The sequence below is a fragment of the Coturnix japonica genome, chromosome 2 (genome assembly GCF_001577835.2).
Source record: "Coturnix japonica isolate 7356 chromosome 2, Coturnix japonica 2.1, whole genome shotgun sequence".
Taxonomy (NCBI): Eukaryota; Metazoa; Chordata; class Aves; order Galliformes; family Phasianidae; genus Coturnix; species Coturnix japonica.
Genome location: NC_029517.1, coordinates 17,854,161 through 17,875,393, shown reverse-complemented (window position 1 = coordinate 17,875,393; position 21,233 = coordinate 17,854,161). Strand labels below are relative to the sequence as shown.

The 21,233-nt window shown below is 41.1% G+C and overlaps 1 protein-coding gene across 2 annotated transcripts in view; it reads left to right on the top strand.

The window, feature by feature from the left end:
• The first annotated feature begins 11,992 nt into the window (after window positions 1-11,992).
• The window catches only part of LOC107309030 (macrophage mannose receptor 1-like), a 48,081-nt gene continuing 38,840 nt past the window's right edge, over window positions 11,993-21,233 (top strand). Inside the window, exons 1-3 of one of the 2 annotated variants that reach the window (XM_015853439.2) lie at window positions 11,993-12,378; window positions 16,587-16,988; window positions 18,125-18,298. In XM_015853439.2, the coding sequence (XP_015708925.1) occupies window positions 12,318-12,378; window positions 16,587-16,988; window positions 18,125-18,298 (637 nt within the window). In that variant the 5' untranslated portion in view covers window positions 11,993-12,317. The remainder of the gene's footprint in view (window positions 12,379-16,586; window positions 16,989-18,124; window positions 18,299-21,233) is intronic. The other variant, XM_032443078.1, reaches the window with a different exon arrangement.

The window sequence follows — 21,233 nt, the reverse complement described above, 5'->3', positions numbered from 1 at the left end:
GGGTGGCTCTTTGCCCTGGTTGCTCAAACCAGTTTCTGAATTTGCCTTTTCCAAGAACCAGACTGCCTTGAATGTGTCTGTCAGTGGAGCTGAATTTGACACCAGATTTGTTGCTTATTTATTGAAGTGAAATGCTGAGTCGTGGCTTGAACCAGTCACTGAGCACCTGGTGGGAAGGCAGGGCCAGCCCAGGGGAGCTCAGGTGCATGCAGCCAGGATTCAGACCTCATTAAGGGTTGGCAGTGGAGGTAAGGCTGTCTTGCTGGAGATCCCTGCCTACCTGAGGCCTTCTGAGGGTAAGCGGCTTTGTTTCCTTTGTTTCTGTGTCTGCAGCTGCTGCATTTGGGCTTATCCTCATTTGCTGCAGCTTAGGACTTTGCTACCCTGCTGTTATTGCTGTGCTTTCCTTCCCGTTATAGTGTTTATTTATTAAGTATAGATTGTAGGTAGCAAGCAGTTGTGAATGTAAACAACCTGATCTGAATGGCTACTGAGCTGAACAGTGTTCAGTGGGACTCTGTGGTTCAGCATCAGAGAAAATTAACTTCATTTTATCAATACATACACATATATTAATATAACTTGGCATTTCCCTTCTGTCGATTGTCTTGTTGTAATTCTGTGGGTGTTCTGTGCAGCCTTTGAGTTGTTTTTTGGAATAGGGGTAGTCCTACTCTTTCATCTGTAAAGTGTATCCTCGCTGGTTTGGTCACACAGCTCCAGTAACCGGGATTCTATGTTTTCTGTGTTTCAAGATTCCAGATCCCTGGGCAACCCAATATAGTGCACACTATAATGGCTGGCAGACCTGCATGTGGCAGGATGGGATTGTAACTGGAAGATCTTTGAGGCCCCTCCCAAGCCATTCTATGATTCTCTTCCATTCTTTTAGCCTACAGTGCGTTATCCGCGTAGCACTTTGCCATTTACTTTGGTTCATCACATTGTGACGCTCAGAGCTGACTGTTATTTTTGGTTCATCAGTGGCAAAGTTTCACAAACGGCCAGGTCTCAAATAGTGTCTTTGTTCATGGGGGCCCAAGTTTGCTTCCAAATTGCTTAATGATACAAGCTGATAGTTGCATCCTATTTGCTATTCTTATCCACTATGGTATTCAGGAAGGCTGTTACTTGAGTATGCATAGCAAGTCAATCAAAACCTTGTATGTGGGTTCACTATACATCATGTGCTGCTTTTAGGAATTAGGTAATGCTCATATAATCCCAAGGATGATTCTGGCTTTCATTTCATCTGGGCTATGTGCTTTGCAGTTTTGAGGTCTTGTTCTGCACTCCAGCGTGTTGCTGTTGGCTTCATTTGATGGATGGGGGCATGGAGCTAGGAGAGTATTGATTGTTGACAGTGTAAAAGCAGGCTGTTCCTACCCTGCTGTTGTCACAGGCTGTGTCTAGATATTTTCCCAGTGTTAAATGATATGCAGTGAGAGCTTATCCATCAGGACCATAGGCTGTTTCTGCAGCTTCCTGGAAAAAAATAATAAATATTTCAAGTCTGTGACAAAATATAGCATAAAAATTCTCTTGCTATAGGGCTGGCATTCCATAACATTACAGATATAGCTCTGAAAAGGAAGTATTTTCTTTATTAATGTGAACTAACATGAGCACACGCATTCCAAGCACTTAAAAATGGAAGAGACAATTTTTAAAGCATTAGTGACGGCAATTTTTATGGTATCAATAAATGAAGACTGAGCAAAAAAGAAATGCTGATGGAGTGTTATCTAATGTGTCCTACCATCATTATTGATACTGAACTGCTAGGGAAATAAATAGGTCACTCCAAAAGTAATGCTTCCTGTTTACCTCCATGGAAACTACAGCAGATGCAATGAGCACAATAAAACTAACTGATAGAGCAGATTTTCAGCTACAAAACACTGTTTTTCAGCATAGTCACCAGTGCTTACCATTTTAAGCAAATGAGCTGATCAATATGTTTGTTCTTCATTTCTTGGTGTAACAGCTGTGCGTGGCTGTCCAGAACATAGCTTGTTTTTCATGTTTCTGTCACCGCTGTTGAAATGCACCACGCATCATCTCAGTGTGCTCACATCCACTGCTGGGTCCCCATAAACATTCAGCAAGCATTGATGAATGTCAATGGGTGCCATTTTTTACTGCATGGAGGAGTGAAATTCCACACTTTTGCTTCATCCACACTTCAGTGTTACGTGCCGTTCTGTCAGACTGCCCCTCTGCTGCTATCTGTTATATAGCAACCAAATGTAATGGAGTATTAATGGGAAGGTTCAGCTTATACTGTCGTACAACCAGCATACGGCTCTGGCGTTGTGAGCCAATGTAATAAAAGAGGAGGCATTACTTTTGCAGCCTTCCTTCTACCTTGTTAAGAAATAGTACTGAAGATACCAACTCAGGTCTCATAATCAGCTCTTCATTCTTTCTGGTATTTCACTCAGGAGGAGGCTATTCTGTTATTTCAGTTGTACCATTAGCTACATGAGGTATTATTAGCATTTCAAAGCAAATACTTTGGAAGCCATTATACTTAGGGTGCTGCCGAGGACAATGCTCTGAAGGAAATAACCAGTGTGCCTAATTAGCCTGCTTTCCTCAGAAATTACATTCGTAACAGGCCTTGTATAAGTTTCCAGGGAAGCTCGATTGAGTACGTTTGGGTATTTTTATCATGCTGTGTGTGCTATATGGTGTCCCTCCTCGTGCTTTTTCCATTGGTATTTGGGGGAATTTTCATGCTTTTCCGGAATTAGAATTTGCTTCAAGGTAACTCCCAGCCATTTCCCTGCCTGTGTTCTGGAAGGTGCAGATCCTGATATGTGCACTGTGTGCCTCACTGTGAGGAGGGGACAGCAACGGTATGATTGCATCAGCCATGAGTGGTGGAGAGCTCTGGGCTGACAGAGGTGCTGGGAAGGCTGTGGGATTAATCTGCCATATCCCAACTAAGAGCAGAGCTGCTCCTGGTACGGTGCAGTCCCACGAACAGGCAGCAGTCAGGAAAACAGTGCTGACCCCTGATGAGTTGTTATATTTCACTGTTCTACTGCCATAGGAAGAAATGTTAATTCACTCCCACCTGACTGGTTCTTAGCAGCAGCAGCCCTGCTGCACGTTCCACTGCCATACGTTCTGTGGGCTTAAGCATCTTTCTTAAAGAACAAAACAGCTCTTTCATGGTTCCCCTTTAAGCCCCAGGATTCAACAGGACAGCTGAGGCATTGAGTATGCTTTCATACAATTTTTAAGCCTACGCTGTGCACTGAATTTACTGAAATATCAAGATTTCTTTAGTGTATCTGTTTCTATCAGATTCACGCATCTGTAAGTTGTCCCTTGGAAAGAATATTGGTGTTAAAAACAAGGAATAGGGTAATCAGCCTTCTTGGTAACATCATACGTTGGAATTGGAGTGAATGTGCAGCAGGGCTCAAGGAAAGGATTTAATCTTCCCTCTTTTCAGTGGGTCAGTGCCAGATCTGTGAGGTGCTGACATTGCTAGAATGGGTCTGATGTGGGGTAGGGCCTGAAGAATGGGGGAGAGAATGAAAGGGAGAAGCAAATCTCCACTTGAGGTGGGGTTCAGTCAGGAGGGACAAAGAAAGGAGGGAAGGCTTTGTGCAAACAACTCAACCTTCAGTAATGAGGCTTTGTTTCTGGAAGGACATGCATGCATTGTACATAGGGAATTCAACCACACCAACTTGATACTGTCTATAAAGCAAACAGTGTTTTAAGGCTGTGTAAAAATTCAGCTCTTTTCCAAAGCTGTTAGAAGAACTATGAAGTCAGGGCTCTGAGTGAAGCCAGAGCTGAGATGTGTTCTGACTCATCCTAGGCCTTACAGAAGCCTTCTGCCTTGGGTGCAGCAGTGAGGCACCTCCCCTGGGAGCAGCTTGAAGCAAGCACAAATGCAGGAGCTATAGGGAAATCTTGGCTGGTGTTCTGACACCTATGGCACACAATATCTTGAGCACTTCAGTGTTGGGCTGCAATTGCTTACATTTTCACTGCTTTGTCAGGGGGAAAAAAAATATATATATATACATCATCTTTCATGATTTATGAAGCACTTTAGCTTTCTTTTCCCTATACCTGCATTTGCTGTTTTCTGCTTTGCTCTCAGCTGTACGAGTTGAGTAAAGGAAGCATGGAATGTGTACGTGAAGCACGGTTTACTATATCCTGCTTCGCTGCCTCTGTGACATTTGCTGATTTGGTTTCCTGTAAAAAGTCAGATACATCACCTCACTTCTGGTCATAGATAACAGGCAGGAAGAGCTGCCAGGACTCCAAAAAAGAATGGCCCATGTAAATCCTCTCTGCAGCACTGAGCAGAAGTGAGCCTTTTTATTTTAGGAAGAAAAAGCAGATGACATGTTTTGATACTGCAGAAGGAAGCTGTTCTCTGAAAATACAGATATTTGAGGTTGTTCGTGACTTCAGACCACTGCTCTACAGAAGCACCAGATAAGATGAGCACGTTGGTGTGAAATACAATGTGAGCACGAAGCTGTGGTTTCAGAGCTCCCCATTCCTCTGGCATGCAGCCACTGCCTGAGCCATTCCACGCTGGGCTGGTTGAAGGAACAAGCAGCTCTGTGCCCATTGTATGGTCAGAAACAGGCTGTGAGGATTTCTTATAGTGAGGTGGGAATTGCCTCCATCTGATTTCAGGAGAGGCAGTGGAGGTAACCTGAGTTGGGTTTATGTGCCAGTAGCACAGCCAAGGATTGGTTGATTGCAAACCAGGGTATTTTATCTGACCCTGACACTACTTGAAATGACAGAGAAATACTGAAATATGAAGTTATTTTTAAAACCTCTGGGCTTGACTGCCACCTGTGAAATGGCAGAGATAGCAAAATATAAAGACACTCTGGTCTTGACAAAAAAAGAAGCACCCAAGAAGGGAGAAACTCTTCACTAACACAAAATTAGTCTTAATACACTGCAGTAATTATTTCCATTATTTTTCCCCTTCTGATTTAATTGACAATCAATTTTGAGAGTTCACATTTAGGACTGAACTAGCTGCCAAGTTCTGCGTTCTCTGAGTTGTTTTTGATGCCTCCCATTGAAACGAGGGATGAAAATAACCCCTCCGTGACTGTGGGCAATCTCTTGCTTCCCAGCCAAGGAACCAGGAAAGGCAAACAAATAATCCCAACCTCCCCAACCCCTTCCTGTTTGGACTATTATCCCTTTCCCCTAGGCACCTTTTACCTTTGGCTGGATGTTCTTTCCCTTGTGTGAGTGTTCGTGTGTTTTGTTTTTCAATTGACTTACACAAGAAATGCCTTGTCTGTCCATGAAAATATCTACAGAAGTTGGAATACAAGTCACACACAATCAACCTGGATCTGTAAGGAGGGGAAGACTCCTGGAAACAGAACCGTTACTTTTGGCTACAGGGCTATTATTCAGGAAAGAAAGGGAGAGTACAGAAGGCTCTTTAGCACTTCAGTGCTGTCACTGTCTGTATGGGTGAGAGCTGAGCTCCACTGAAAATGGCCATGTTCTTATGAATCAATCTAGCACAGATTTACAGACTGCCTAGGGAAGCTGTGGCTGCTCCCTCTCTGGAAGCATTTAAGACCAGGTTGGATGGGGACCTGGATTTTATGTCCTTTGCAGCCCAAGACATTATGTGGTTCTACTCAGTGCGTAACATCGGTGTGCCTTAAACTGATGAAATGCATATGGTGCCTGTGTTGTACACAAAGAATCTGCAGAAAAACAGTAGTTTAGGTTAAATTCCAGGAGGTGTGGATTCTAGTCCTGTTTTCCCATCAGAGTGCTGTTTTCCTGGGTTTTAAATCTCTTGGCATAGCTCCCAGGAATCTGGACTGCTTCCCTTTAAATTTTGCAAAGTCAATATTCATAAATATTCCCGAGGAAATGCCTGTTGAGTCTGTTACATAGTGGTACGAGACGTTGCATTCACATCTCAACACTTAATGCTTATTTTAATAGCTCTTTTAATGAGAAACCAGTTGGGCAAGTAACAGTGAAAGTGGCTGTTTTCCTTAAGCATGCAACCTGTGCAGTTCTGGTCATATATTTAATGTGTTGCCACATTTCTGACTAACTTTGAATCTTTGCTAAACTTCTCAAAACTCAAGTCAAGGCTGCTGAATTTCCCAGAACTGGTGACTTACAGTGGCTTGGACTCACCCCTCATATCTTAAACCTTGTAAGATAATAGCTTTAACTTTTGTCTTCTCTTTATCTTTCTCCCACTAAGACCTAGCATAGGAAGTGCTGCCTCAAGAGAAGGTGGAAAGGTCTTTACCTCTTGAGGTGGCACTGCCCTGAAGTTTAGCTGCAGGTGGAGGAAAAAGGGAGAAGGACCATCATGGCAACCCCAGCAGCAAACTGATGTCCAGGTGAGACCTCACACACCTCCTTGGTCCAAAATCTATAAAATTCTTTCATATCATATGCTGAAATGTAGGATAGCTTTGAAAGTATCTCAGCCACTTCTTGGCTCATAAATTGTAGTGTGTTTACTACTCAATACTCACTGTATTTGCTCCTCTAATAAGTCAAGAAGCGTAGCAACATTATTGTTTTAAGGGAAAGGAAGAAAGGGTGGGAATAAAGTGAAACAGTCACTGAGTTAGGCACTTCAGTCTGACTTTAGGGAGGATGGTATGTTTGACAGGACTGGTGATGCTGCTGTGATAAGACACATGCTGTGCAGATCATGTGAAATCCATGGTGGGATGCATCCATCACTGTACACTGCCCAGATCTGATGCACCCTGCTGTGGTGTGTGAGGCATCTCATCCTATGAACCCACCATGACAAGCAGTTCTCAAAGTTGCTCAAGCGAGTCTGAACTTGTAAACAGTTCTGGGCTGATCAAAACTGCCTTATTTATTGATGGAAAAAAATGCCAAATAAAAGCATTCTCAAATTTAGTCATTCCCCCTTATTGCTTAATTTCACATTTTCTTTGGGAATCTGAAATCTGATTCCTTTTTTTCATATAAAACCCTTCTGCCACATGGGCGGTACTTTGTTGCTCTAAGTATTATGAATGGATATTCATGAAGCCTATACTTACTGGTATATTGATTACTGACATTTTTATTTCTAATAAAGAATATTGCCACGTTGCTCAATTACTACCCAACAATTTGAAGAACTTACGGACTTGTCAGGTATCCTCTTGATACTTATCAAATCAGTGATGACGTGTGGTTTTGTTCCAGTTTAGATGATCCAATCTGAAGCAAAGATAAAGTAAGCAAGGAAAAAAGAAAACCCCCCAGATAATCTTCTGTGCAAAAGAACCCACAAAACCATCAACCCAGATGCTTCACCTGACAGTTACCTACTGATCCAGTAACCTGTTCAAAGATGTTTGACGATTGAACTAGATGATCTTGTAGGTCACTTCCAACCTTGTGATTCTATGATTCTTAAACGAAGACTCCTACAGATTTATTCCTGTCCTAGAGAATGATAGCTCCTGAAAGACTTCTGATAGCTCAGGTCTGTGGTTAATAGACTTCGTTAATATTTGGAGTTAATACTGATGATGGATATGAAATCCATTTTCTTTGAATTAAACTGGATTTTCTTGTATTTGTATTTGTACTGTGATGTGATAAACAGAAAGGACTAACAAAGCAGCTCTATTTATTCTTTTAGCTCTCTGTACCATATCTTAACTATTGCATTTTGTTGCTGTAAAGAGTATTTCCTGGTAAGAAAAATATCTTCATCCTTACTGAAGGTTCTTTGTTCCATGCGTAAACTACCACATTTCTGCTGTTTCTTTTCATCCATGGAAAATAACTAGAATAGAGCGTACAATATAAAGGCAGAAACTATTATCAAGACATTATGGCATTATATTGACTTCAAGCTGTGTTCTCTTCAGCTCCGACTGAGTTCCAAATTATACTGAACTTTGACTCTTCAACTGCATGTAGTATTATCCACAAAGAAAACTTGCAGAGGTTGCTGGTGTACGTGTAAAGTTAAGGGATTAAAAATGTTTGTTAATGAATTTGTTAATGAAAAAGTAGTTTTACTAAAAGACTTTTGTCACTTAGACAATTAGAAATGACAGTCTATAGCTTTATCAAGCATCCGAGAGGAAAACATCAGGAAGAAGTAAGTTGGAGAGAAGTCATCAACAGGTTGAACTGCAGAACTTCCAGGCATCAGTGTCTTAATGCTGAAAGGCCTCTCAGTGCACGTGGGAGAAAACTTTCAACAGAAAAATCTTTGGTATGTTTGGATTCTGTTTAAATGAGATGAGTGGAAAGAATATGGCCCAATTTATGGTTATGTTCCTTCCTGATTCTAAACAGGCTGTCTTACTTTGCAGTCTTTTTATGAAATATGTAGATCTTATGAAATTTCTGGCTTTGAGATTAAAAAAAAGAAAAATAAAAGCATGTGTACACTGAAATGATGTCTTGCTTAAGAGAGAGTTATTTTCAAGTGTGTCTGTCTTGGCTGAGTTCACCAGCCTCCTAATAGGCTGATTTGAAGATGTGATCACCTTATAATTAAGGGCCTCCTACCTTTTTGGACAAAACTGTCCCCTTCTCGCAATGCAATGTCTAGCTGCATTCCTGACATAACAGAATACCCTGGAAAATGAAATTAGAATCAATGAAAGTCATCTGTTTAGATGTACTGGATGTTTTACAGCCATGGGTCTTATATACTTTGCCTCTTGAGACTCTTCTATGATGACAGAAAGCAAAAAATCTGGAATTTCTTTATTTGCCCTAAACATCTGGTAATTTTTGGCTGCATTTACTGTGGCTTTTAACTATGCAGGCAACTCTTATTTGTAGCTGTAAGGAACCAGATATGCAAGGGTGTGGACATTCCTCTTTATTTTCATAATATGGGTGAGGCATAAACCAAACCTGACATACTCTCATGATTCCTAACATAAATACATTCCCAATAGCCGTGCATGTTTATGAAGCAATTATGATGTATGCAGGGAAAAGTGATATTCTTATGTTCTTGCTTTGCGTTAAGAGCAGAAAGCTGGAATTTAAGAATTGATATGTATATACTTAAGGCACAGATTCAAGTTATTAGCTGTATTTAAAGTGAATATTATACACAGTATTAGTGGTATTCTCAAGGGGCTTTTACTAGATAAAGGCTGTTTGGTGACAGGTATTAAAGCCTTGATTTTTCACCTTTTATTCTGTTTTGGTTTCAGAAATAATGAATGTTAAAATCAATTTCTGAATGACAATTCAGAGGAATATGATTTGTGTACAAATTAAATATTAATTATGCCCATTCCTGTTTTTTCCACTGCCCAGTATCTTATTTATATAGCATGTTAATATTGGGTAGGTACTGTGATAACAGTGATGTAATCACAAATGTTAACATGTGGACAGATATGCTTTTTGTTCTGAAGTGTATCTTCAGTATAAATGACAATGCAAATGTTAGAAATGCGCAGAAAAATACTGAATGCCATCTGAGAGATACAGAAACATGTGAAACATCAAAAAAATATATATTGGATGCATGTGTGAAACAACAGACAGAAGTGGGTTATTATAGGTCTGGATATGATTTCATTTAGGCAGAACTTTCCATCTTCCTGTTGACTATCAGAAATCAAGAGCTACCGTGACTTCCCATTTTCAGGGTATTTTGCCAGGAACAGTCACCAGTTGCTAGTACTGGCTGTGCCAGAACTGGAGAGGGTCAGACCCATTTCAGAGAAATTTAGGCCTTTCTGTTCCAAACCCAAATGACAGCTGGCTTGCTACCCGCAGAGAAAGATGAAAACATATGTTTATCCAGGGCATGTTTAAGTAGTATCCTGTCATTAGTTATTTAGCAGATTGAGTTATTCAGTCTGGTGACTATTTGCCTACAAATCTCTGTAGCCTGAGACTTTGAATCCTTTTGTCCCCAGAGAGAGCAATTTTTTCCCCTTGGAGAGTATACAATATGTATATGCAGTTGTACAATGATTCCCTAGGAGCAACCCAGACTTAACTGTTGAGCAGTATGCTGCGGATGATACATAGAGGCTGAGTCAATAAACTCATCCAGATCAGCAAGGCATATATTCTATTATGTGTACATACACCTGTGTGTTTATATACATACATACATACATACATATATATATATGGTGTATATATATATATATACACACCACTTTTGGAATGACTTTGAAGTGGTAGTGCCTCGAGTGTGTGCAAGGGGCAATGAGAAAAAGGCTTTTTTGAAGAACCAGTAAAGGAAGTAATTTGCTGAGGCAAAAATGATTGGAATTCCAGACTTAGTAGGAGCTCTTCTAATGTCTCATTTTGGTTGGAAGGGATCTCAGGAAGTCATCTGGTATGACTCCCCCTTTAAGCAGGACTAATCTGAAAACTGCATCATGTTGTTAAGCAGCTTGTCCAGTTTAGTCCTGGTAGTCTCCAAGAATGGTCCAACGTGGTCCCTTCTGTTGACTTCCACATATAGCTCATTCCTGGCATGGCCACTGATTGTCAGATATGTATAGCTACTTACTACCATTTATCTGCCTACTTATGTGACACGTTTTGGCACTTATGTGCAGCCTTTTTTTAATCTGAAGACTTTAATTATATCAAGACTGAACTTTGCATATTGTGTCCCTTTGCTGTTTACCTTTGGGGAATCCTTGGTATTCTCATGGCTAAAATGAGAATGTTATGGTGTAACAAATAACATTGTTCTATCAGGAAAATAACATTTGTTCTCCATCTTGTAACCTGTTCCTTCTGGCACCACATGCTTTCCTGGGATTCCAGTTATTGCTGTTATTAAAATAAACACGTAAACAGATTTTTTCCCTCTAAAAGCATCATTTAAACATACTTTGAATGCCTGAGTCTTCCTAAAATGGTAAGGTTAGAATATGGGGCAACTTTTCATTTTCAAGTTGTACTATGATTATTTGAGTTAGCCATATCTCCTCAGTGGAAGCACTTGGGTCTTTTGTTCAGCATAAAGGTCAATCCAAGCAGTTAGAGAATAATAAATAGGTGCCATCTACTGCAGCAAGAGAATTTGTATCAGTAGCAGGATGAAGTTTCCCAGGTGAGAATCCACTCACATAATGACACAGACTCTGCTTCCCACCTCCTGTCTTTGGGCCACACTCTGTCTGACCTTCACGGGCACCCACAGATGTCACAAGAAATTGCGGAAAGCATCCTGTTTACTTCTTGTGTGTTGCCCACAGAAGGGCTCAGCATGGCTGAGTTGGCTGGCTGGCATCCCTACTTATGTTACTGGGAGCCTTGTTGTAGAGTTTAAATGAGATTGGATTTAATCTCCATCGTTTCTTTTCCTGTAATGACGCTGTAAAAGTACCTGCTTACACTGACCTGTCTACTTCCATAATAAACCCATGTGGGTGCTTGCTCTATTTTTCCACTCAGAACCTCTGAGGAGGCTTTTGAAATTATCCTGTGCAAACCAGAAGTTTCCAAGTGCCTGACAGTACGAGAACGACTGCAGAGGACACGCTGCATTACATGGGTAAGCTCAGTGCTTCTGAAATGCATCAGACTGGGTATGCAGTATTACCATTCTCAATAAATATTACAGAAGCCTCTGTATATAAAACAGCAGTAAGATGGATGCTTTCCATCCACCCGTGACCCTTCAGTCCATGTACCGATTTCAGCCTCAGAGCAACACTGTGCTCTTTACCACAAAACACGAGGTATTTGGTGATGTCCCCCTGCGCTCCAGGCAGGCTGTGCTTTAACGATGACTGAAATTGGCACATCTTAATGGAAAACCGGTACACTTGTCTGGGGAAGCGATGCTTGCTCTGCTCCCTTCCTTCCCCGCCGGGACCTGCCACCTGCTCCTGCGGGGGAGGAGCGAGGGGGGACACGGCCCCAAAAGCTTGTTTCCAAGTAGGTTTTCCCTCGCCCCGCAGCGCGGAGGAGCGGGGCAGCGGTCGGAGCCCCTTCCCCGCAGGTCTCGTTATATTGGAAAAGCGAGCCCCGATCCACTTGCGACGCTGGCAGGGTCGCAAAGGGGATAAAAAAAGAACAACAGAAGAAAACAGCCCGGCCCGCCTCTCAGCTATCACCGCGTTATCACCTGCGTGTGCCTGGAAGGAGGCTCTTCCCTCCGCCGAGGAAAATCAGCTTAGGAAAGCAAAGTTTGAACAGCGAATTCCTGTTATTTCAAAGCATCCCATGTGACAGGATATTTCCTTATCATTTCGAGCCCAGAGCTTTCCCCAGAGCCACCGGCCCTTCACAAGTGCGGCGGAGCTGCCCGTCGGGCTCCTCTCCTCTCAGCGGCGATGGCTCCCGGCCCGCTCCTGCTGCTCCTCGCCTTTCTCCCCGGCGCTTTTCCACTGCTGGGTAAGTGCCCGCAGGGAAGAGAGAGAGGTCTCCGAGCCCTGGCTGACCTGATGCGGTGTGTTTGTATGTGTGTGCGTGGAGGGGGGAAGATGCCAGAGTTGCCCCAGGGTCGGGGGGCAGCCCGCCGCCTCGTTGCCCCTGAAGGCAGCCTGCCCTCCGGCAGCACCCTGCCCCGACTGGGCTGATCCATGGGTGAAGTTACCCCATGTGGCTGTCCTTTGGGTTCTGGCATCCAAAAGCCCCAAGCCGGGCTGTCTTGGGAATGTTAGAGTAGCCATTGAATCGGCCCAGGGGTCTCTGGTTGAAAGCTGGAGCTTGCACGTGAGAGCTATTCTGATTTCCAGTGCACTGATCTCATCCAGGGAAAGTTTTACACCTGCCATTCCTCAGCATCCTCTATAGTCAAGGTTGAGGTTTACTGGAGCAGTTTTGTAACACCAGATTGTAACCTTTCTTGCCTTGTGTAGTTAGCTACAGTCATTGCAGGCTGTCTGCTAAGAGAAGTCACCCTACCTGCTGGCTGCTTCCTTGCTTCCTCTCCCTTTCTCTGGCTTTTGGCATGCTGCTGGGGCACTCTGCCTTGGCCTTTGGTGCTCTTCGTACTTCTCAGACTCCACAAGCCACTTTCTGATCTCCACTCCTGTAATCCAAGTGTTACAAACTCCAAAGCTGTTTTTGAATACTAGCACACCTAAAATATAATCTCTACAAAAGGTACTTGGCACAATCTGTCTGGGACTGGAAGTGGGCAAATCATTGGTGTGATGGGTAAAGAAAAATAAAAACCAGTCAGAATATAAAAACCAGTGGGAAAAAAACTGTCAGGGTGTGCTTGGGACAGCTGGGGGAATAGATGCTAGTGGTTACTGTTGTGGTTTAACACTGACAGATGCCTGAGTACTGCACTGCTGCTCTCTTGTCCCATTCCTCAGGGGGACTGGGTGTGGGGATATCTGGTCAACTCCTAGAGTAGCCTCCTTCTCCTGAAGCTTTTATTGCTAAGCATTATCTCATCTGGTATGGAATATTCCTTTGGTCAGTTCAGGTTCACTGTCCTGGCTGTGGCTATGCCCCCTCCCTTCCTTGATGCCATGCAACTTCTACTCAGCAACTGCCTGAGTTTATATTAGTGCAATATCAGCACCATACTACAGGTGCAAAGCACAGCACTGTATGGGCTGCTGTGGGGAAAGTTAACTCCATCCCAGCCAGACCCAGCATAGTTCTAGGGGCTGGTTTCTATGCCTGGCAGATTCCCATGCATTCTAATGGACTTCCTTCCAGAAGTAATTTTTGACACTTTCATTATGGGTTGCTCTCTTAAAAAACTGTAATTCAGAGTACTGAGACTGTGTTACATGGGGTGATGCATAGGACCTCCTATGTATAGCTGATCTGTAGTGAAGAATGGGAGTGCTAAAGCACTAATTGCTACTGAATAGTGATGGAGCACATGGTTATGTCACTGAAACCTGGGAATAAGTCTTACCAACACAAATTACACGTTAGGAAGCTGACGTTACTTTATTGTAGACTCAGTGCATGGGGGAATCTCCTCCTAGCATGTATGTGCAGGAGCTAAAGCACATGTATTATATATTTATTTAGCATGTGAATAATACTCATACATTTTCTGTGAAGTGCCTGCCTATTCCAAGGGTTGACATACACGTTAAAACCTAATAGTATGCATGCACTCTGTTATTATGGGGTTCTCTAAGGGATCTTTGGTGGTTGTTGGGCTCCACTGGGAGGTGCTATCTGCCCAAAAGTTCATATGCTTAGTAGGCTATGTCTCTTATTTCTTTAATATATTATTTATAGAAATTGGCTGCTGAGTAAGTTTGTAGTTATCGTTTTGACCTTATGGTAGTAAACGCTATCAACCCTAGTGTAGTGCAGCGTACTTCTCTTCTTCTGAGTGTTGAGACTCTGCTTTTAGATTCCAAGTATCCTGCTTATCTAGGAAAATCAGCCTTCCCTGGGTAGAACGTGAGTTTTGTTTAGACTCTGAATTAGTTGCTGGTTATCAGTTGCATAACTGAACAGTTTTCCTCAGCCCATTTTACAGTTGCAGCTCAATCTGTTAGCAAGAAGTGATATCAAGTGGTTAGAGAGAACTGTTGGCAGGGTATAGTGAGTGTTGCACAGATACCTGACTTTTTTTATATTCTTCTAGTCTCCCTTATATCTCACAAAGAAAGTGTTGTATGGTTATCTGTTTTAGTGTTCAAGTAGACACAGAAGTACAGCTGTAAACTGGAGCAGCTCAGACCCATGATACAAGTCATCTGTATAGTGATGGATATGGCAGAAGTGACCATAAGGGAAAAGGAATTCAGTCTCAGTCACGGTTGCTCCTGTATCCTCCTACCTCGTTTTTCCCTGCTGTTTGGGTACCAACTTATTTTCAGTGCCTTCTTGTATAAGCTGCTGCAATGTGTTTATACACTGTGAACACCTTGTAAAGGTACAGTCAAAAAAGTAGAGGACCAAAGATTTACTTTACTTCCACTAGCCACACCTCTTTATTCAGCTTTCTGACATTGTCTCTGGAAAGAAAACCTTTGGGCTTGTCCAGCCTATTGACTTAGGACTACCGTTTTTTATGTGTCGAGCACCCTCTAAGACCGTAAAGTTGTAAGTTGTGTAAAATATGCAGTGTTGGATTAGGCCAGCAGAACAGTGTTAGCAGTTTAAAAGATCAAGCAGTGTTTTCTGCACTTGTGGAAAAAGTCTGACTTTTTCTTTTAACCGGAAACTTTAAGTAAGATTTCAGGAAAGGGAGAGTTGCAAGCACTGCATGTATCGTTGTGCTAAATGCTGGTAGAAAAGCAGAATTAAAAAAGTTATCACTAGCAGCAACAATTATATATTTCCTTGTATTGTCTATGAGTAAAACTGATTGGCAAAAGGGAACAATTTGTGTCTCCAGTGCTCATCAGTTTTATACTGCTTCCCTGTGAGCTGGAAGCCAGAGGACAGGAGAAGGAAACTGACCCATGGATGAGATAAGTTTAGGTCAGCTCTTTCTCTGAGATAGAGGCTGTTTGTTCCCAGCTTCTTCTTCTGCAGTAATTTATGATCATTTCCACATTGGAACATCAGCAGAAAAGGAAAAATATTTTGTGGTTAATCTTTTTCCCCCTTACATATTTTTGCATTGTATAACTTGCTTACTTTGGTAACCTAAAACACTAAAATAAATAATACTTCAATTAGCTTTAATTCCAGTGTAACATAAATATTTCTCTTCCCTTGCTTGTAGATTAGTTAAAATACAGTTTTAAGGCCTTGATCAACCTGTTAAATTGTGAGATATAATATTACAGAACTATTAATTTCTCATCCTAAAATGTATCTCAAGAGAACCAAAGGAGAAGGAAAAATTCTCCATCTCTAGACGAGACCAGCTCATGAATGATTACCATACAGTAGATCCAGGTCACATAAGAAATGATAGGAACTTCTTTAGTGATTGCAGTTTTGAAACAAAAAGGAAAAATGCTGCGCTAAGAAGGAGAAATAACTTTGAGAGCTATGAATGGTCTCATAGTCACTAAGAGACATTCCTGTTGATGGCAAATCCCACTGGTGTCAGTATTTCATTTCTAGTGGAAAAACATAAGAAAGAAGGAAATCACCAGTGAATGCAGCTGAGAGAAAAATGGTGATGCTGTTGTAACCTTGCAAGTAGCTTGTGTATAAAGTTAAATTAGAAAAAAACAAGAATCTTTCCCCTTCAGTAAAACTTCAGGGATTTCAGCAGAACTTATGAGAGCAGATCTCTCCATCATGGAGGAACAGGGCCTGAGGAACTTACGCTGTAGTCTTCGCAATGGGAGTCAGGATCAAGGAAGCAGAGCTACTGGAGCGCTCAGCCTCAGGCTCTGTAGCACGTGGTGTGCATGCTCCCTGCTTTCACTGACTCCCATGGACACTGTTTGGAACAGAACAATGAATGGACCTCTTTTCATCAGTTTAACCCATGCTTTAAAGCACCATGAGGCACTAGATCTGTGTCTCTATGGCCTTCCTATTTTAGTATAGATTCTTTCTTTGGTGCAAAATAGTTTAGATGTCCTGAAATCTGAACTAGTCCTCTATTGCTGAGCAGATAACGAGATTTCAACCTAGTCTAGTATTTTGTTTCGATAGTAGGTAAGATTGTTTCAAGCCAAGTGATTCCTTTGCTTTTTGTCTTACAGATACTAGCACCTTTTTAATATACAATGAAGATCACAAGCGTTGTGTATTGGCTCTGAGTTCTAATTCAGTGACTACTGCTCCTTGTGTTCAAGAAAATGAGTCACAAAAATTCAGGTGGGTCTCAGATCACCAGCTTATGAGCATATCATTGAAATTGTGCTTGGGAGTGCCTTCGAAGAAAGACTGGGTTCCGATCACTCTGTATCCTTGTGACAAGGCTAGCGAACTTCAGCGATGGGAATGCAGAAATGAGACTCTCTTTGCAATTCAAGGGGAAGATTTATTTTTCAACTATGGAAACAAACAGGAAAGGAATATCATGCTTTACAAGGGATCTGGTTTATGGAGTAGGTGGAAAGTCTACGGAACTACAGACGATCTGTGTTCTCGAGGCTATGAAGGTAAAGTTCTATAAATTAATTTCTGTATTTTGAACTGGCTGCTATATGTATCTAATTATAGTATAGAAGAGAATTACCTTAATCTTCTCGATAATCAGTGAATGTGGGCTTTGGTAAAATCTATAGTACTTGAATGTGTTTTATGTTTTCTGTGGAGTTCCTTTTGCTTTCTAGTCAAAGGCCTGATAATTAATAATTAGATAATTAACCACGCAAGACAGTGGTTCATCTGGGGGGAGAGAAAAGCCTTTGATTGTTCAGAACATGCATATAACTATTACGCAACAGTTAATAATATCTTTGACTTTTTAGATGTGTACTGAAAGACAAAGAGTGAATGCCTATTTTGTTGATTGTGTTCACCTCTACTCTGTGACCTCACCCCTGGGGAGAAAATATGATTTTTTTTTTCTGTAAGGATTTTTTTTTTTTTTATGTAAAGATATCTTCAGCTCCAGTATGTTGATGGTTCATTTCTAGATGTTTGACATTCCTCTGAGAGCTGGTGCTGAAGTGTTAGACAAGTAAATTGGATATTTTTAATAGCTAAATTTGGAAATGCTCATATATACACGCACATATATATCTATGATGGCATTTTGGAAGAGAAAGGGAAGTATCAATTTTCTAGGGTTTATACAAAGAATAATTACAGCATTGTGGCTCTGCATCAAGGGCCTTTATTTAGGGTATAAAGAAGTTACTCTGTGGTGCAGCTTTCAGTTTATAACTACGTGACATGATGTCTAAAATGATCAGCAACTGAGTTATCAACAGAGGAATCAATGATTGTGTGGGCCTAGAAAGCAAATTGCTTGATTTTATGAACTTTATACTTTTGATTGTTACGTATGTAAAATTTAGTGTGGGAATACATTTGTCTTGGCTCAGTCAGTTCTGGTCAGTAGTCTCCTTTTCTGGCCAGTGGTCTCCTTCAAGTGATGGAAATAGAACTAGTTGTGGCAATGGGTAGCAATTTACACCTACAGATTAAAAACTATCAACTTTCCATTTATAATGCATATTGGATACTAAGCTAGCAAACTGCATGCTCTAATACGAACATAAATCTGGAGTGATATAGATCCCATGCAAATTACCACTTACACATTTATTAAACTATTGTGTTTCCTTAGATACCTACACAGTGAGAGGAAATGCTGAGGGAGCACCTTGTGTATTCCCTTTTAAATTTGGTAATAAGTGGTACGCTGACTGCACAGATGCTGGCAGAGCAGATGGCTGGTTTTGGTGTGGAACCACTGCAGACTATGATGCTGACAAGAGATATGGATTTTGCCCACTGAAAAGTAAGTTTCGTGTACTGCAGGTTCTGCTTTGCTCTTTTATTCAGCTGCGTGGGGAATAGTGCTGCCCTTTCCATGTGCTCTACAAAATGGAATTCAAAACTGTATTTTTCTGTCTCTACGCAGCTAGCTATCCTTTCAGGAACTATTTACATATGTGAAAACAGGGCTCAGCATAAAAAAAAAACCTGACTAAATCCAGGTGTGAGAGAGTGTGGACTGTACACTGGAATCTGTAATTGCACCATTTACTTGAATAGAAAGTTAGTTTGATGTAAAGATGTTACAATAGTATACTCCATAGTCCGCATAGGAGTTTGTGCTGCAAAATTGGGAACTAGAATGTAACATAACTTATGACTACTTCAGAAATGAATTGCATTTGAATATGAAAGAACTTATGTGGTATTTCCTTAATATATGTACTACATAGCTTAATGTTCTGCAGTAGAATAATTAAAAATAGTGGGAAGTGTTTATATTATTAATTCCCTGGTTCAACTGTAATAAGAGTTTGAGCTATAGGTTATGTAATACAGAACTTTATGCAGCAATGTTGATATTCCTTGAAGTAAATTTGAATATATGTTTGAATTATGTTTAATTTGAATAAATTTTCTCTGGACTTCTGTAAAATATGTACTGAGCAGTTTGTGTGCAAACTGCTGCTTTTTCTGTCATGATGGAAGAGGTGGTATTTTTCCTTCCCTTCTTTATTATTGTGTTTTGTTGTAAATCTCCAACTGACTTCATTTAAGAACAAAAGAGAAAAATATGCCTTTCCTCTTTCCTTTGATCTGAAGAAAACAGAGTGCGTTGATCTTAACTGGTCTGACAATGAAGTTTTATTGTCTGAAGTATGATTTCCACGAATGTTGCATTCTTTATTTCAGAGAAATAAAAATTGCAAGTTTTTTCCTCTGCCAGTATTATTTTCAATAAATTAAAAACATACTGGCAGTATTAATTCCATAAATACAACACACGCAAGACCAGCGTAGGCTTGTTACCTGTCTAGCATTCTTTGAGGAGAGCAAATAGGAGGTGTCATTAAAAAATTGTTTAGTTCTTTGACATAATTCAAGGAAATCCATTCAGATTGTTTTTGGAAAAAGCTGCTTTATGCTGATTGCCTGCACGCTTCCTTCCTGATTCTTCAGTACTGGCTATAAAATATTCACATTTAGGTCATACATTTTAACAAGAGACAGGCAGGAGTAGGAAAGTTTTAGTCCTACAATAAAGAATTGCGCTGTACTACAGAATAAGTTACTAAACTTCAAGAGCACCTTTTAAACATATAACATCAAAGTTTTTTATGTTAAAGATTATTTCACAGAATCACAGAATGGCTCAAGTTGGAAGGGACCTCAAGGATCATGAATCTCCAACCCCAGTGCCACAGGCAGGGCCACCAACTTACCCATTTAATACTAGACTAGGTTGCCCAGAGCCCCATCCAACCTGGCCTTGAACACCTCCAGGGACGGGGCACCCACCCCAGAGGGCAGCCTGTGCTGGGACCTCACCACTCTCATAGTAAAGAACTTCCCCCTGACTTCCAAAATAAATCTTCCCTCCCTCAACTTAAAACCATTTCTCCTTTTTCTGCTGTTATCTACCCTTTCAAAGACTTGACTCTCCTCCTGTTTATAGGCTCCCTTTAGGTACTGAAAGACTACAATTAGGTCACCTTGCAGCCTTCTTTTCTCCAGGCTGAAGAAGCACAGCTCCCTTAGCTTATCCTTGTAGGGGAGGTGCTCCAGTCCTCTGATCACATTTATGGCCCTCCTCTGGGCCCTCTCCAACAGTTCTCTGTCTTTCTTGTACTGTGGGCCCCATACTTGGACACAGTACTCCAGATGGGGCCTCACGAACAGAGTAGAGAGGGACAACCACCTCCCCGTCCTGGCTGGCCACCCCTCTTCTGATGGAGCCCAAGATACCATTTGCTTTCCGAGCTGCAAGAGCACACTGCTAGTTCATGTTAAGTAAGATGTCAGCAATTTTGCTTTTTTGAACAATCTGGGGGGTTTGAGGTGCTGATATAAAGTAGGTGGTGCAGCTATTACAACTCTTTGTTCTAGGGCTCAGACAAACACTGAAATTAAGATTGAATCCATCACTTTTCTACTATAAACAAAACCAACTTAGTATTGTCCAGTATGAGGAGGGCTAAGATTAAAAGCAATTTTAGCCAAAAGAAATGTGGAAATCTGACTGGTAGAGGTAACAAAATTGTATGAGCCCTTTAGATGGGGCTTCAAAAAAGATGCTGATATGGTGACAATGAAACTTAAATCTCTACAGGAAAAATTGAGAATTGCTGTTATGACAGACAATTTTTAATATTCTAGGAAATACTGATTCTTTACAGGGTACACTATGTCTTCTTGAGCTATATATTCCATTGCAGCATTAAAGCATGTTTTGAGGAAGACTGCACAATTTAATATAATTGGGAACACAAGTCATGAGATGTACATGCAGCTGTATTCAGTAGGCAAAAGTCCACTGAGGCCCCTTTCTTGACAGCTGAAAGGGATAGAATATCTCTGAAAAATTCAAAAGTCTTGTAAGGAGTGCATAAAACTTGCAACTGGTGAGGAAGGAAATAAAGAGTGCAGGGAATAAGAAAATATTTAAATAGCTTTAACCTTGAATATTAATCATTGGCCAAATCTGCATTTGTGCATCCATTCAACTTTATTTTATGATAGACTTTTTCCTCATGCTGGTCTTTTGAGATGTAGTGGTTTTAAGTCTAGTTCAGAATGCTTTGTAAATTGGTCAGCTAAGTTACAAAGAGTCATTTGTCTTGTTTCTTCTGATTTACCTGGAACTCATAACCTGATTTTGGATCTCACAAATTCATCCAGGAAAAAGGAAGATAGAAGACTTAGCAGAAATAATTCTCACTAATTTCAGTGTATATAAA